At 38.8% G+C, this 15424-nt stretch overlaps 1 protein-coding gene across 1 annotated transcript in view; it reads right to left on the bottom strand.

Annotated features, from left to right (window-relative positions):
* Nucleotides 1-13120: 13120 nt before the first annotated feature.
* LOC111159869 (methylthioadenosine phosphorylase) overlaps nucleotides 13121-15424 on the bottom strand; it is a 45640-nt gene continuing 43336 nt past the window's right edge. Inside the window, exon 8 of the mRNA XM_022522521.1 lies at nucleotides 13121-14614. Within this exon, the coding sequence (XP_022378229.1) occupies nucleotides 14576-14614 (39 nt within the window). The 3' untranslated portion in view covers nucleotides 13121-14575. The remainder of the gene's footprint in view (nucleotides 14615-15424) is intronic.

The raw sequence follows: 15424 nt of genomic DNA on the forward strand, positions 1-15424 counted from the left end.
TTTCAATTTTTACAAGTATAGGATGCCCTAAAGAACATAGTTATACATGCATCTATGCGTCTGTTTCATATATTCAGACACTTACTTTTTCTTTCTTCCTTTTCCTCTGAGGCTATTAGTCCTTGGTTATATACATTACAAATGTCAGCCAGCTTGTTGCTTGTATTATTGCTTTGTGTATGGTATTATATACATTGAATAATATATATTCAACCTTCAGAATTTAAATTTTTTGGTGGAAACAAATATGCCAACCAATCTTTAAAAAAAATAAGTTTGTTGTCATGTTTAAGGTGTTTTACACACCCAGGATTATACACACACATTCTCCCATATATTCAGTTATTATTTGACATTTACATATTTTATCCACCTAGAATTTATTTTCAATGTATGTCAAGTTGTGGTAAGCAGTATAAAGCTTTTCCCCACAAGATGTGTGTGTCCTAATCTCTAGAACCTGTGAATATATTAGGTTTCAAGGCAAAATGAAATTAAGGTTAGAGATGGAATTAAGGTTGATAATCAGCAGATTTCAGATGATGTATTAGTTTCCTGTTGCTGCCATGACACATCACCACACATTTAGTAGCTTAAAACAGCACAGTTTTTATACACTTACAGTTCCGGAGTTCAGAAGACTGAATGAAATAAGTTTCACTGGGCTAGATTGAAAAATGTAGGGCTGGTTCTTTCTGGAGGCTCTGAGGGGAAAGTCCTATACCTTGCTTTTTTCAGCAAGTGGCTACTCGTATTGCATGACTTCCTCTGCCTTCAAAGCACATATCTCCAATCTCTGCTTCTGTCATCATATCTCCTTCACCTTCCTGTTGTCAAATCTCCTTGGTCTCTCTCTTATAAAGATGCTTGTGATTATATTTAAGGATTATATTTAAGGATGCTTGTGATTCTAGCTCACCTAGATAATCCAGGATAATTTCCTCATTCCAGGATCCTTAACTTAATTACATATGCAAAGTCCCCTTTTTTCCATAAAAGTAACAACCATAGGTTTCAGGAATTCCAGGTATTTGGGGGGACACTCATCAGTCTGCCACATATAGAGAGCTTATTCTGGATTATCCAGATGGACCCAACATATCACAATTCTTAGGAATAAAAGAGGGAGCCAGAACAAAGAGAACCAGAGAGATAGCAGTGTGAAAAGGACACAGTTTAATGTTACTGGCTTTCAAGATGGAAGGAGGATGCACTAAATCATGGAATGGGGGTGACCTCTAGAGAGTCACCCACAAAGACTAGAAACAAATTATACCTAGAGTCTCAAAAGGGAACACAGCCATGTTAACACATTAATTCTAACCCAGTAGACCCATCTTAGCATTCTTTTTAAAAACTTTAATTTTAGGAGGGGCCTGGGTGGCTCAGTCAGTTGACCACCTAGCTCTTGCTTTTGGCTCAGGTCATGATCACAGGGTCTCATCTCAATCTACATCAGGCTCTTTTCTCAGCGGGGACTGCTTGGGATTCTCTCTCTCTCTCCCTCTGCCCCCGCCTTGTGTGTGTGCTCTCTCTCTCTAGAATAAATAAATAAATCTTTTTAAATTTTTGTATTTATTTATTTATTTTTAAAGATTTTACTTATTTATTTGTCAGAGAGAAAGAGAGAGAGAGAGAGAGCCCACAAGCAGGCAGAGAGGCAGGCAGAGGCAGAGAGAGAAGCAGGCTCCCTGCTGAGCAGAGCCCGATGTGGGGCTCGATCCCAGGACCCTGGGATCATGACCTGAGCCAAAGGCAGTGGCTTAACCCACTGAGCCACCCAGGCGTCCCAATAAATCATTTTTTAAAAAGCTTTAATTTTAATAAGAACACTTAACACGAGATTCACCCTCTTAACAGTGTTTTTTAAATATTTATTTATTAAGGTGCTGTGGACGGCTCAGTTGGGTAAGCAGTCTGACATCGGCTCAGGTCATGATCTCAGGGTCCTGGGATCAAGCCCTATGTTAGGCTCCCTGCTCAGTGTGGAGTCTGTTTGTCCCTCTGCTCCTTCCCCAGCTTGTGCTCGTCCTCTTTCTCAAATAAATAAAATCTTTAAAAAAATTTATTTACAGAGAGAGAGAGCTCATGCATGCGGCAGGTGTGGGGAGAGGAACAGAGGGAGAGAGTGAGAGAGAATATCAAGCAGACTCCCTGCTGAGTGTAGCGCTCCATGTGGGGCTTTTCCCCACAAATTTGAGCTCATGACCTGAACCAAAATCAAGAGTTAGATGCTTAACTGACTGAGCCACCCAAGCACTCCTCTTTACAATTTTTTAAGCACACAATATGGTATTACTGACTGTAGGTATAATGTTTTAGAGGAAATCTCTAGAACTTACTCATCTTGTGATTACTGAAACTTTACGGCTGTTGATTAATAATTACATTTCCCCTTTCTCCAGTCCCTGGCAACCACAGTTACACATTTTGATTTTATGAATTTGACTATTTTAGATACCTCATGTAAGAAAAATCATACAATATTTTGTCTTTCTGTGACTGGTTTATTCCACATAGCATAATGTCTTCAAGGTTCATTTATGTTGTTGCATATGGCAGAACTGCCTTTTTTTTTTTTTATTAACATATATTGTTTCAGGGGTATAGGTCTGTGAGTCATCAGTCTTTTTTTTTTTTTTTACAGATTTTATTTATTTAATAGAGAGAGACACATTGAGAGAGGGAACACAAACAGGGGGAGTGGGAGAAGGAGAAGCAGGCTCCCGGCTGAGCAGGAAGCCTGATGTGGGCTCAACCCCAGGACCCTGGGATGACCTAAGCTGAAGGCAGACACTTTACCAACTGAGCCACCCAGGTGCCGCTATGATTCATCAGTCTTACACAATTCACAGCACTCACCATAGTGCATACCCTCCCCAGTGTCCATCACCCAGCCACCCCATGCCATCCACCCTCCTCCACTCCAGCAGCCCTCAGTTTGTTTCTTGAGATTAAGAATCTCCTATGGTTTGTCTCCCTCTCTGGTTTCATCTTGTTTCATTTTTCCCTCCCTTCCCCTATGATCCTCTGTCTTGTTTCCCAAATTCCTCATATCAGTGAGATCATGTAATTGTCTTACTCTGATTGACTTAGCATAATGCATTGATCCACTTAGCATAATACCCTCTAGTTCCATCCACGTCCTTGCAAATGGCAAGATTTCATTTTTTTGATGGCTGCATAATATTCCATTGTATGTATGTGTATATATATATATACACCACATCTTCTTTATCCATTCTTCTGTTGATGGACTCCTAAGTTCATTCCATGGTTTGGCTATTGTGGACATTGCTGCTATAAACATTTGGGTGTACATGTCCCTTCAGATCACTACATTTATATCTCTAGGGTAAATACCCAGCAATTGCCCTACTGGGTATTTACCCCAAAGAATTGCTTTCTTTTTAAAGGCTTCTTTTCCATTCTATGTATATACCACAATTTCTTTATCCATTTATCTGTTGATGAGTATCTATGTTGTTTCCACATCTTGGTTATTGTGCATGGTGTTGCAATGAATATGGAAATGCTAATATTTTTTAAGATCTTCTTTCAATTCTTTTGGAAATATCCAGAAGTGGGATTGCTGGATCATGTAGTTTAATTTTTAATTTTAATCTTCATTCTATTTGCCATAGTGGTTACACCATTTTGCATTCCCACCACCAGTGCACAAGTGTTCCACATTCCCTATATCCTCACCCACATTTGTGGGTTTGTTTTTGTTTTGTTTTGTTTATAATAGCCACCCTGACAAAGTGAAATGATATTTCATTGTCGTTTTGATTTACGTTCCCTCGTAATTAGTGATGTTGGAGCATTTTTTTCATATACCTGATAACCATTTACATGTCTTCTTTAGAGAAATGTCCATTCACTCTTTAGCTTTTTTTTTTTAAGATTTTATTTATTTATCCAACAGAGAGATCACAAGTAGGCAGAGGCAGGCAGAGAGAGAGAGAGGGGGAAGCAGGCTCCCTACTGAGCAGAAAGCCCGTTGTGGGGCTCGATCCCAGGACCCTGAGATCATGACCTGAGCCGAAGGCAGAGGCTTACCCCTCTGAGCCACCCAGGCACCCTTCTTTAGCTCATTTTTAAATCAAGTTCTGTGGTTTTGTTTTTTTTTTTAACTATTGAGTTGTAGGAGTTCCTTATATATTTGGGATATTAACCCTTTACCAGATATATGGTTCACACATATTTTCTCCCATTCCATAAGTTGCCTTTTCACTCTGCTAATTGTTGCCATTGCTGTACAGAAGCTTTTTAGTTTGGTATAGTCCCTCTTGATTGTGATGTCTTTACTTTGTTCTTCTTTCTCAAAATTGTTTGGCTGTGTCCTTTGTGGTTCTATTTGAATTTTAGGATTTTTTTCCTTCTGAAAAAAAGCCAGTAGGATTTTGATAGGAATGCTTTGATTTGGTAGATCACTTTGGGTAGCATGGACATTTTAACAATATCAATTATTCTAATCCATGGATACAGGATGTCTTTCCATTGATTTATGTCTCCTTAATGTCATTTATCAATTTCTTAAGTAGGCTCTGTGCCACTGTGGGGCTTGAACTCACGACCCTGAGATTAAGAGTCACGTGCTCTATTGGCTGAGCCAGCCAGGCACCCTTCATTATCAATGTTTTGAAGTATTCCATATACAAGTCTTTTTTTTTTTTTTTTAAGATTTTATTTATTTATTTGACAGAGAGATCACAAGTAGGCAGGGAGGCCGGCAGAGAGGAGGAAGCAGGCTCCCCGCTGAGCAGAGAGGCCTATGCGGGGCTCTATCCCAGGACCTGGGATCATGACCTGAGGCGAAGGCAGAGGCTTAACCCACTGAGCCACCCAGGCGCAACCCCCCCCAACCCCTACAAGTCTTTAAGTTTATTTCAAAGCATTTTCTTCTTTTTGATGCTAATTGCTAATGGGACTTTTTCTTTCTACATAGTTCACCATTAGTGTATAGAAACAAACTGATTTTTCTACATTGACTTTGTATCATACCATATTACTGAATTAATAATTCTAATAGTTGGGGGGTTTTTTTGTTTTGTTTTAGTCTTCACAGTTTTCTACATGTAAGATTATGCCATCTGCAGAGATAATGTTAGTTCTTCCTTTCCAATTTGGGTGCCTTTTATTTTCTTGTTTAATTGCAGTGGCTAAGATTTCCAGTATTATCTTGAATTGAGGTGGAAAGAATAGGCATCCTTGCCTTTTTGCTGATTTTTCAGTTTTAGAAACAGCTTTCCACATTTCACTGCTCAGTGTGATGTTAATTGTGGGCTATTCATATATGACCTTTATTATGTTAAGGGAATTTTCTCTAAGTTCCTAGTTTATTGACAGTTTTATCACAAAAGGGTGTTGAATTTTGTCAGATGTTTTTTCTGTATCTATTACTATTTAATCTTTTTAAAAAAGATTTTATTTATTTATTTGACAGACAGATCACAAGTAGGCAGAGAGGCAGGCAGAGGGAGAGAGGGGGAAGCAGGCTCCCTGCTGAGCAGAGCCCAATGTGGGGCTCCATCCTAGAACCCTGGGATCATGATCTGAGTTGAAGGCAGAGGCTTTAACCCACTGAGCCACCCAGGCGCCCCTATTTAATCTCTTATTGTAGGTCTACTCAGATTGTCTTTTTATTCTCAAGTCAATTTAGAAATTTGTGTGTTTCCAGGACTTTGCCTATTTTATTTCGAATATCTAATTTGTTGCATAGAATTGTTCATAGTACTCTTTTATAATCTTCTTTATTTCTCTGACAACAGTAGGATGTCTCATTTTTCATTTCTAATTCCAGCAATTTGAATGCCATCTCTTTCGTCTTGATTAATCAAACTAAAGTTTTGCGAATTTTGTTGTTCTTTTCAGAGAAATCAGGTTTTTAATTGATTTTCTACATTTTTTCCTATTCTGTTTTATTAATTTCCATTCTAATCCATTTCCTTTTGTCTTGCTGTAGGTTTATTTTGCTCTGAAGCTCTCTTCATTTTTCTTCGTTCTTTTATCTCTGCTCTTCAGGTTATATAATCTCTATTGAACTTTATTAAAATTTGCTAATTATTTCTTCTAAATCAAATCTACTATTCCTGCCTCTTTAGTGAATTTTTCACATTAGTCATTGTACTTTTCTACTCTAGAATTTCCTTTTTTAAAAAATAATTCCTATCCCTTTATTGGTATCTTCTATTTGCTGCAATGTGTTCATCATACCGTCTTAACTCTTTAATCATGGTTCCCTTCAGTTCTTTGAACATGTTTATAATGGCTACTTTGAAAAACTTTGTTAAACTTGACATCTGATTGCTCTACAGGCAGTTTCTGTTGTCTGCTTTTTTCCAGTGTATGGGTCATACTTTCCTGTTTCCTTGCATGACTAATCGTTTTTATTGGAATCAGGACACTTTAGATAATATATTGCAGCAAACTGAATACTGGTGTCTCCCCTCTGCTGCTCCTTATTGTTCTTTGATTATTTGTTTGGTAACACCTTATTTTATTGGAGTCGATTTGTCTCTTGCACCAGTAAGCTTCTGATACTGTTCTTTAGAGAGCATATCCTTGGGTTATGGGCACAGTCATCCTGGGTTAATAGTGGTTGTTAGTTTGTTTTTTAAGATTTTATTTATTTGACAGCGAGAGGCAGAGAGAGAGGGAACACAAGCAGGGGGAGTGGGAGAGGGGGAAGCAGCCCGGCACTGGGCTCTCTGCTTCCCAATGAGCAGGGAGCCCAATGTGGGGCTCCATCCCAGGACTCTGGGATCGTGACCTGAGCTGAAGGCAGACGCTTGACTGAGCCACCCAGGCGTCCCCAACAGTGGTTTTTTTCAAGGTTCTCTATGGTTGTCCCTTTCCCTGGTCATACCCAGCTGTTAAACTATTGCTGGGTGATTTTTTTTTTTTTTAATTTCTTACAACAATACGCTGGGACATAAATGCTTATAAACTAAACCAATGAAATTGGGACTCCTTCGAAAGAGTAGTTCTGAAGTCGGTTACTGATGTTTGTTCTGATCCCAGACAGTCTTCTGTCAGCAATGTTTTTCCTGGACCATAAGCTGGTCCATTTTAGCTTAAATGTCAAATGATTCTACCAATATCATCCAAGTTTCCCTTTCCTATCATCCAAATTGCCCTTCACTACTACCTTCACTGTTTTGGGGGAGCACCCTTAGGCTTGAACTTCTCCACACTCTTGCAAATGAAGACAGTTCCTTTAGGTAAAGAACTGGAGTTCTCTGGTTTATTACTTACTCTCTTTCAAGGCAAAATCTCTTGAGTTATGGCTATGGGGCTGGAAGTGAGAATAATGTCAAGCTTCTCTCTGAATGACACTCTCAGTTGAGGAGCTGAATGCCAGTGGTGGTGGTTGGTTGTGGGGATGGGAGGGCAGTAGCTTCAGGGCTAAGCCACCCAGGTGCCCACTTAGTTTTTTTTAAATCTGCTTGGTATTTTAAGATAGAGTCTCATTGTTTCCTTATATTTTTTCATAGGGCTTTGTTTCTAACCATTTATCCAGTATGTATTTCAAAGTATATATCCGATCTATTCTTAAATTCTAAAGAATTTCTTGTTTACTAAACTTGTTTGCCATGACTATTAAATTTTATGAAATACTTTCTGTGTATGTATTAAGATATATATAATTAAATTTTATTTATTTATTTATTTGAGTGGGGATGGGACAGAGGGAGAGGGAGCACGCACCACACTCAGTGCAGAGCCTGTCGAGGGCTCGATCTCATGGCCCCGAGATCATGACCTGAGCCGAAATCACAAGCCAAACGCTTAACTGAATGAGCCAGCCAGGCACCCCAAGATATTTGAACTTTGAATATTCACTGCATATTTGGTGCCATGAGAGAATTTTAATTTATTTTTAAATGTGTACTAATGAAATTGCGGCTCCCTTAAAAATAGTTACCCCTTAGAAGTAACATGGAAATACTCATGGAAGAAATTATATGGTGTATGTGAAATGCTTCAAAATAACATGGGAGGAGTGTAGGGGGTGGGAATATAGAAGAAACACATTGGCTATGAGATGATAATTCTTGAAGCTGGGTAATAAGATAAAGGTTCATTACTATTCTTTGTATTTGTGTATACATTTGGAATTGACTTTCCTATTCCTTCCTGCTTCAACCTTGTGATCTTGATTCTTACAGGGAGGGAATTTGTAAACTAAAATGAGGTCAAAAAGAGCAGTTAATGAATGCATCATCACATTCTGATGTGTAGACTTTTTAAACCTGAATCATCTATAAAGCTGAGGGCATCTTTTGAAAATACTGACAACTTCCTGTTAATTTTCCCTAAATGAAATCATCAAATGCTTTTGTTTTTATTTTCAAAAAAAAAATGTGCTCTGAAACAAAATACCTAAGAAATCAAGCACACATTTTTTAAATTACATGCTGAATTCTAAAACACTTAGGTATTGTACTTTTTCAAAAATTATTTCCTCAAGATCCTACTGATATGATCAGCCTGTTCAATTTCTGTGTGTGTTCAGCTTACTGAGTGAGGTAAAACCAACAATTTTTATTGATTGCTCATTTTTTTTTAAATTTTTATTTATTTATTTGTCAGAAAGAGAGAGAGAGAGCACAGGCAGAGTGGCAGGCAGAGGCAGAGGGAGAAGCAGGCTCCCCACAGAACAAGGAGCCCGATGTGGGACTCGATCCCAGGACGCTGGGATCATGACCTGAGCCGAAGGCAGCTGCTTAACCAACTGAGCCACCCAGGCGTCCATGATTGCTCATTTTTAAAAAAGATTTTATTTATTCATTTGAGAGAGAGAGTACAAGCAGGGGGAGAGGCAGAGGGAGAGGGAAAAGCAGAATCCCCACTGAGCTGGGAGCCAGACATGGGGCTTGACCCCAGGATTTGGAGATCATGATCCGAGCCGAAGCTGACGCTTAACCATGTGAGCTACCAAGGCACCCCTACTGGTTGCTCATTAAATGTAAGGCATCGGCCAGGCCCTTAGGAATCAGTCTACCATTTATAGAAATATACAATCTCTAGGGGCAGCTGGGTGGCTCAGTTTTTAAGTGTCTGCCTTCGATTCAGGTCACGATCCCAGAGTCCTGAGATCGAGCCTCTCATCAGGCTCCCTGCTCAGCAGGATGCCTGCTTCTCCTTCTTCCACTCCCTCTGCTTGTGTTTCCTCTCTTGCTGTGTCAAATAAATAAATAAAATCTAAAAAAAAAAAAAAAAAAACCTACAGTCTCCTTGGGAAGACAAATTACATGACAAGATGAATAAGGGAAAGATGTAAGTAATTGTCAAGGCATCAGAATAAATTTTATATGCCTTTTTTGTTAACTCAAAATTCGGTACCCAGAATTCCTAATTCCTTCCATCTTAGTAATCTTAAACCCTGAAGTAGTAGTAGTAATCTTAAACCCTTAAGTAATATTAAACCCTAATTAATCCCTACCTCTAAGATAGCAAGGGGATATAAATTGGGAAATTAGAAGAGAATGGGTAGAGGGCTCTAGTAACATTCATTAAGGCACCAACATAATATCTGTAAATATATTCATTTCCTTCTTGGTAAACATGGACTTTTAGTTTCTGCCATGCCAGGACACTGAATTGAATTGAATTGAACTGAACTGTTAAAAGGAGCCAAACTCTAGGCTTAGGGAGAAGTGATTCGGAAATGGAAGCATGACTAAAATTTCCACAGGCAGAAGTGTCATGGATTTATATATTTAACCAATATATATAGTAATGTTTATGTGTCAGTTACTATGCTAATTAGACAATGAATTGAGCAATTATAGTGTGACAAGTACTACAATAGAACTTTAATAGACAAATACTATAACAAAACAGGGTGTTTGGGGAACACCGAGAAAGGCCAGCCAGCCAGTGAGCCAGATAAAGGAGGGTGGTGGTGGACCAGAGTCTTTCAGGTGGAGAGACAACAAAGGGCAGAAGCAAGAGGGAGACCAGCCGGCTTGGACCTGAGGTCTAAGAGCTGCTCTGTCCCATACTGGAGCCATTTAGACATGTGTGACTGTCAACCACTTGAAATGTAGCTAATTGAGAAACTGAATTTATAATTTTATTTTTTTAAAGATTTTACTTATTTGAGAGACAAGAGAGTGAGCAGGGGATAGGAGAAGGACAAGCAGACTTCCTGCTGGGCTCCCATCCCACAACCCTGAGATCATGACCTGGGCCGAAATGAAGAGCTGGCTGCTTGACTGACTAAGCCCCCCAGGCACCCCTGAATTTATAATTTTAGTATATGATTTTAATTCAACTGAAATTTAAAAATTGGTGTTTCAATATACTTGCAATGACTTGTGTATGTGGATCTACCTTTCTTTTTCTTTTTCTTTTTTTTTTTTTTTTTCAATAGATTCTAGGAGTGCCTGGGTGGCTCAGTTGGTTAAGTGTCTGCCTTCAGCTCAGGTCATGATCCTGGCATGCTGGGAGACCTGCACTGGGCTCCCTGCTCAGCAGGGAGTCTGCTTCTCCCTCTCTCTATCTCTCCCCCTCTCCCTCTCTCTGTTTCCCCTGCTCATGCTCTCTTGCTTTAAATTTAAAAAATTATTTAAAAAAATAGATTTTATTAAGTCCAGAGCAGAAACCACTTTTTTTTTTTTTTGACAGAGAAAGAGAGTGCATGCACGAGAGAGCACAAGCAGGGGGAGCAGGAGAGGGAGAAGCAGATTCCCCACTAAGCAGGGATCCTAATGTGGGCCTGGATCCCAGGACACTGGGATCATGACCTGAGCAGAAGGCAGATGCTTAACTGAGTTACGCAGGCACCCCTGGATCTACCTTTCATAGTAAAATTTATAAAATTTAATACAGATCAGATTATTGCTGATGAAAATTAAGCATCTGATTTGAGATTTGCTGTGATTCCTGGTGTGAATGTGGGTTTTGAAGAGTCAAGAGTAACTTATGTTTTTGGTCTGAGGGACTGGAAGGATGAAACTGCCAACAACCAAGATGAGGGAGTGCTGAGAGAGATTTGGGGTTGGGGGTGGGAGGTTGGGGACTGGAACAAGTTGCTGAGGAATGAGTGAAGATGGAGAAGTCCAAGAGTTGAGGCCTGGATCAGGTAACTTTAAAAGATCTGAGAGAACAGCAAGAACCAGAAAAGACTGAGTAGCAACCTCTGAGGTAGAAAGAAAATGGAGTGTGGTGTCCTTGGAAGCCACGTGAAGAGTATTTATCAAGGAGAAGGGAGGGATTAAATAAATGTATCATATGCTGCTGATAGGAAAAGAAAGATGAAGTCTCAGAACTGACCAGAAGATTTAGTAAGGAGGTGACCTTGAGAGTGGTGGCGGCGGTGTTGAAAGGTGCTGGCAAAATCGGGATTGAAGTGAACTGAAGAAACAAGAGGAACTGGAGACAGAAGAGATCTTTGGGAGCTACATCCCAATGAAAGGCAAAGCAGTAAGACAAACAGCACACTGATTTGTGGCCAAGAATTTTTTTTTAATGGGGTAGGTACAAATTAAAATATTTTTAAATTTGTGCACTGGGAGAAATGATACAATGAGGGAAAATTTGAGCATGGAGAGATAGGCAACCACTAGAGTGAAGTCTTGGACCAGGTGAGAGTCACAGAGGAAAGATAGGATTTGATTCTCTTGTACACAAATATTCACTGAACTTGTGCTGAGTACAAGGAACTGAAGATCCCAAGTGAAAAAGATGAAGTTCCTGCTTTTATGGAGGTCTATCAAATAGGGAGATGGGCAAGTCCTTAACTGAGTGACAGCCCTTCAAATATTTGAAATTCTGTTTTCCTTTCAATGGTTAGAGATACTCAATTTATTTAACCATTACTTATGTGTTATGATCTTCCCAGTGCTCACACCCTTCATATCTCAGAGATTATCACTGTGTTTTTTTATTTTTTTTAAAGATTTATTTATTTGAGAGAAAGAGAAAATGAGAGGGAGGGAGGGACAGAGGAAGAGGGCGAAGCAGACTTCCCACTGAGCAAGGAGCCTGACTGGGCTTAACCCAGGACCCTGGAATCATCACCTAAGCAGATGGCAGATGCTTAACTGATTGAGCCACCCAGCAGCCCCTATTACTAAGTTTCTTATCAGAAACTTTCTAGGAACATAAAGCATAAATATGCTATCCACACATCTGAACTGCATTCTTATTTTACTCCACATATTTTTCTGATTTCCACTTTAACCAGACATGATTCCATACTAGTGCATAAAGATAATGCATCACTTATTTGAATTGACGTACCTTATTTAGATGCCACCATTGAGAATTTTAGCCATTCCTAAGCTTTTGCCTATTACAAACAACTCCAGAATGACTGGGGCTATTGTGCAAAACATTTCAGGTCTCAAATATAACCTTGGTATTCCAGCCTTCTCCATCTTTTTTGGTTACACTCTACATATGAACTATTCTGTTTCAGCCACAAAATTATGAAAAACAATGCAAAACAATGCATTACCAACCAATAAAGTTTTCTAAGTAGATGCAAATGCACTTCTCAATAACTTGGCATTATTCCAAAGGGCTAAGTCACTAAGCTACAACTTTTCCATTATGCCCATAATCCACTGGGGAAACTGAAATACTCAAACCGATTGCTGTGTTCCCTTAATTTTGTAGCTTAAAAAAGAAAAGTTAAAGATGATGTAAGTAAAACACAATCCAGGAAGAAATGCTCAGCAAAGTCCTCAAGAAAAAGGTATCCAGATGATTATATTGGCTTTGTATAAGGAGTGGCTGATGGGTAACAACAGCAAAACAGAAATATACTCCATATGAGAAGTCTGAAAATTAGGTTGCTAGAAAAGGCTACTGAATCAATTAAGACACCCCAGAAAGCCATCAGGGAGACCTGTACTTTCTGAAGGCAGCAAGAAAAACGCCCACATGTTTTTGCCTTGACATCCTCAGAACATGTACTAAGAACGAAGGAAAGAAGGCACATATGGTATTACAGAGTAGTGCAGGGCTTACAGCGACAGGGAGCCCTGGGTTCAGGCCTGTTCTATCATCTGTGTATCTCTAATGTGCGACCAGGGTTGGATCTCTGTGCTGGGGAGTGCAAGACTCATAATCCCACGTAACCCAAACAGCTCAGTATCAATGCTGGGGAGTAACCGGTTTATTTTGTTGTTTACAATTAGCAGCTTATTATCTCAAAGACAGTCTCCTAGACACAAACACATTGACTTTACAGACTCTTTAAACAGACAGGCTATATGACTAAAGGACCCAGTAACAGACCACAGTGAATAGTAGTTAACTCTGAGGGAAAAAAAGGATCTCCCTTGTGAGAGAAAACAAAACACAATCCTATAAAATGAACAACAAAAAGTAGAGGAAGAAGCAAACTTCCATTTTATGAAACACTCCAAACCACTAACGCCATGTAAAATAACTCACCAACGCATAAAAAGTAGAAACAAAGGTCAAATATTAATTTTAAAAATACCTGACACACTAGCATGTGTGTCTAGTTTCTTATAGTTTCAGACTCTCTGAGGATTAAACACCCAGCTTTTCTCAAGTTGTTGCAGACCCAAGTATCGTTCTCACTATACAGTTATTAATGATTCTCTTTTTTAACAAAATCTGAAGACGGAACTCAAACAGAATTCTTCTTAAAATTACCATCTTAAACTCTGCTTCACATCAGTATGTTTTCAAGAACTGGACCTTTTTATTTTTAAGACAACTTTATTATTTGATTATATTCATTGTATAAAAATGTGAAGACACAGAAAAATATAAAGAAAATTAAAATGATTCAGTGTCGCAACCCCAAATACAGTAACAAAAGATTATATATCCATTTCTGGTATTTTTCTGCATTAATGTAGAACTTTGAAACGAAATTAGCAATGCAAGATGTGTGCACATATCCTTTTTTCATTTCGTATTATAGAGCAACCATTTCTTTAGGACATTAAATATTATGTGAAAACATGATCTTCAGTTGGCTGCTTCACAACCCAGTTAGAGCTATGCTGTAATTTACTTCCAACTGTTGGATATTCAGATTGTTCTGAATATTTACTATTATAACTAATGGTATATTAGACGTCCTTCCCCATACATAATTCTTTGTATCTCTGATAATTTTTTAAAGATAAATTCCTAGAGTAACCACCACAAAGGGTCTAAGTATTAAGCCTTTCGATACATTTTAGCAAACTGCCCTCCAAAAAGACTACAAATTTATAGTAACACCAATAAATAGCCCAAGAATTCCCATTTCTTCTTCGTATTTCCTTGGTAACATAGGAACTGGATATTACCTCCCAACCTTATTCTTACAAATTTACTGGGGAAAGGGTAGGTGGGGTGTTATCGTTTTTTCTGAAGTGTCAGAATTTTTCCATGTTTACCGGTCATTTCTGAAGCAGTCTAAGCCTTCGAGAAGGCTTCTCTGATACATGCATGTCTTCTTATCATGTTCTTCCTTAGCAGGCAAGGGCATGAGGGCTGCATGCCTTTTCCATGTTTTTTTCCAAGTTAAGCCGAAATTTCTCAAATGACTAGAATTAGGAAGTCTTCCTGTCACCTAGGCAGCCATGCTGGTTTAATGTCTTGGTAATAAAACAGAAAACTGGGCCATATTCTAAAAGGAAGAAAACAGGCACAGGTCACATTTAACCAAGCATTTGCTGTAGGTAGTGATTCTGAAGATCAGGATAATCGCCAGGAGCATTTAATTAAAAAATCACATTTTGATTTCAAGACTGAGGAGTCATGGTATACACACTTTCAATAAACTCCCCAGGAAATTCTCAAGTTCGCCAAACTTTAAAAGCAACCAACCACATGTGGGACTAGTGACAGCCCCTAACTCTTAGTTCCTCTCTCTCCTTTCCTGTAGAGTGAGCTGTACTTATTTCAAGAGGGCTGTTCAGATTCTCACGGACCTCCACCCCCTTTCACCTCCACTAGGATATGTTTCATACACCAACCTCCAGCCTGGATTAATGTAAATCAACCTCTGTCATTCACCTTATCCCAGTGGATAAAAATCCTTGAAATTTTAGTACATTAGTATCTCTAAACATAACAGGATCCTCTTCATCACTCCAAGTCATTATATATCTTTGTAAACCATGGCTGACCATATAGTGGGTACTCACTAAGTGTTTCTGAAATGAATGAGTGAATGGATAATACACATTTCAGTGTAAAGGGGACTGAACATGCTACCCCAGAATACCCCAGAATAAGGGGTTATTAGTAGGATGTTCCTTAACGCAACAGAATGGAGGCCATGAGTCTCAGTATTGTCTAGAGCAGAAATTCTTCATTTTTTTTCTTTAGATCACATATGTCTTTGAGAATCTGATGAAAGCTATACACATTAATCCTCTTTAAAAATACATACATACAGAAACACACTATTTTTACATACTTTCAGAAACTTCAT

This window comes from Enhydra lutris, unplaced genomic scaffold (assembly GCF_002288905.1).
Source record: "Enhydra lutris kenyoni isolate GAN:26980312 unplaced genomic scaffold, ASM228890v2 scaffoldscaffold70, whole genome shotgun sequence".
Taxonomy (NCBI): domain Eukaryota; kingdom Metazoa; phylum Chordata; class Mammalia; order Carnivora; family Mustelidae; genus Enhydra; species Enhydra lutris.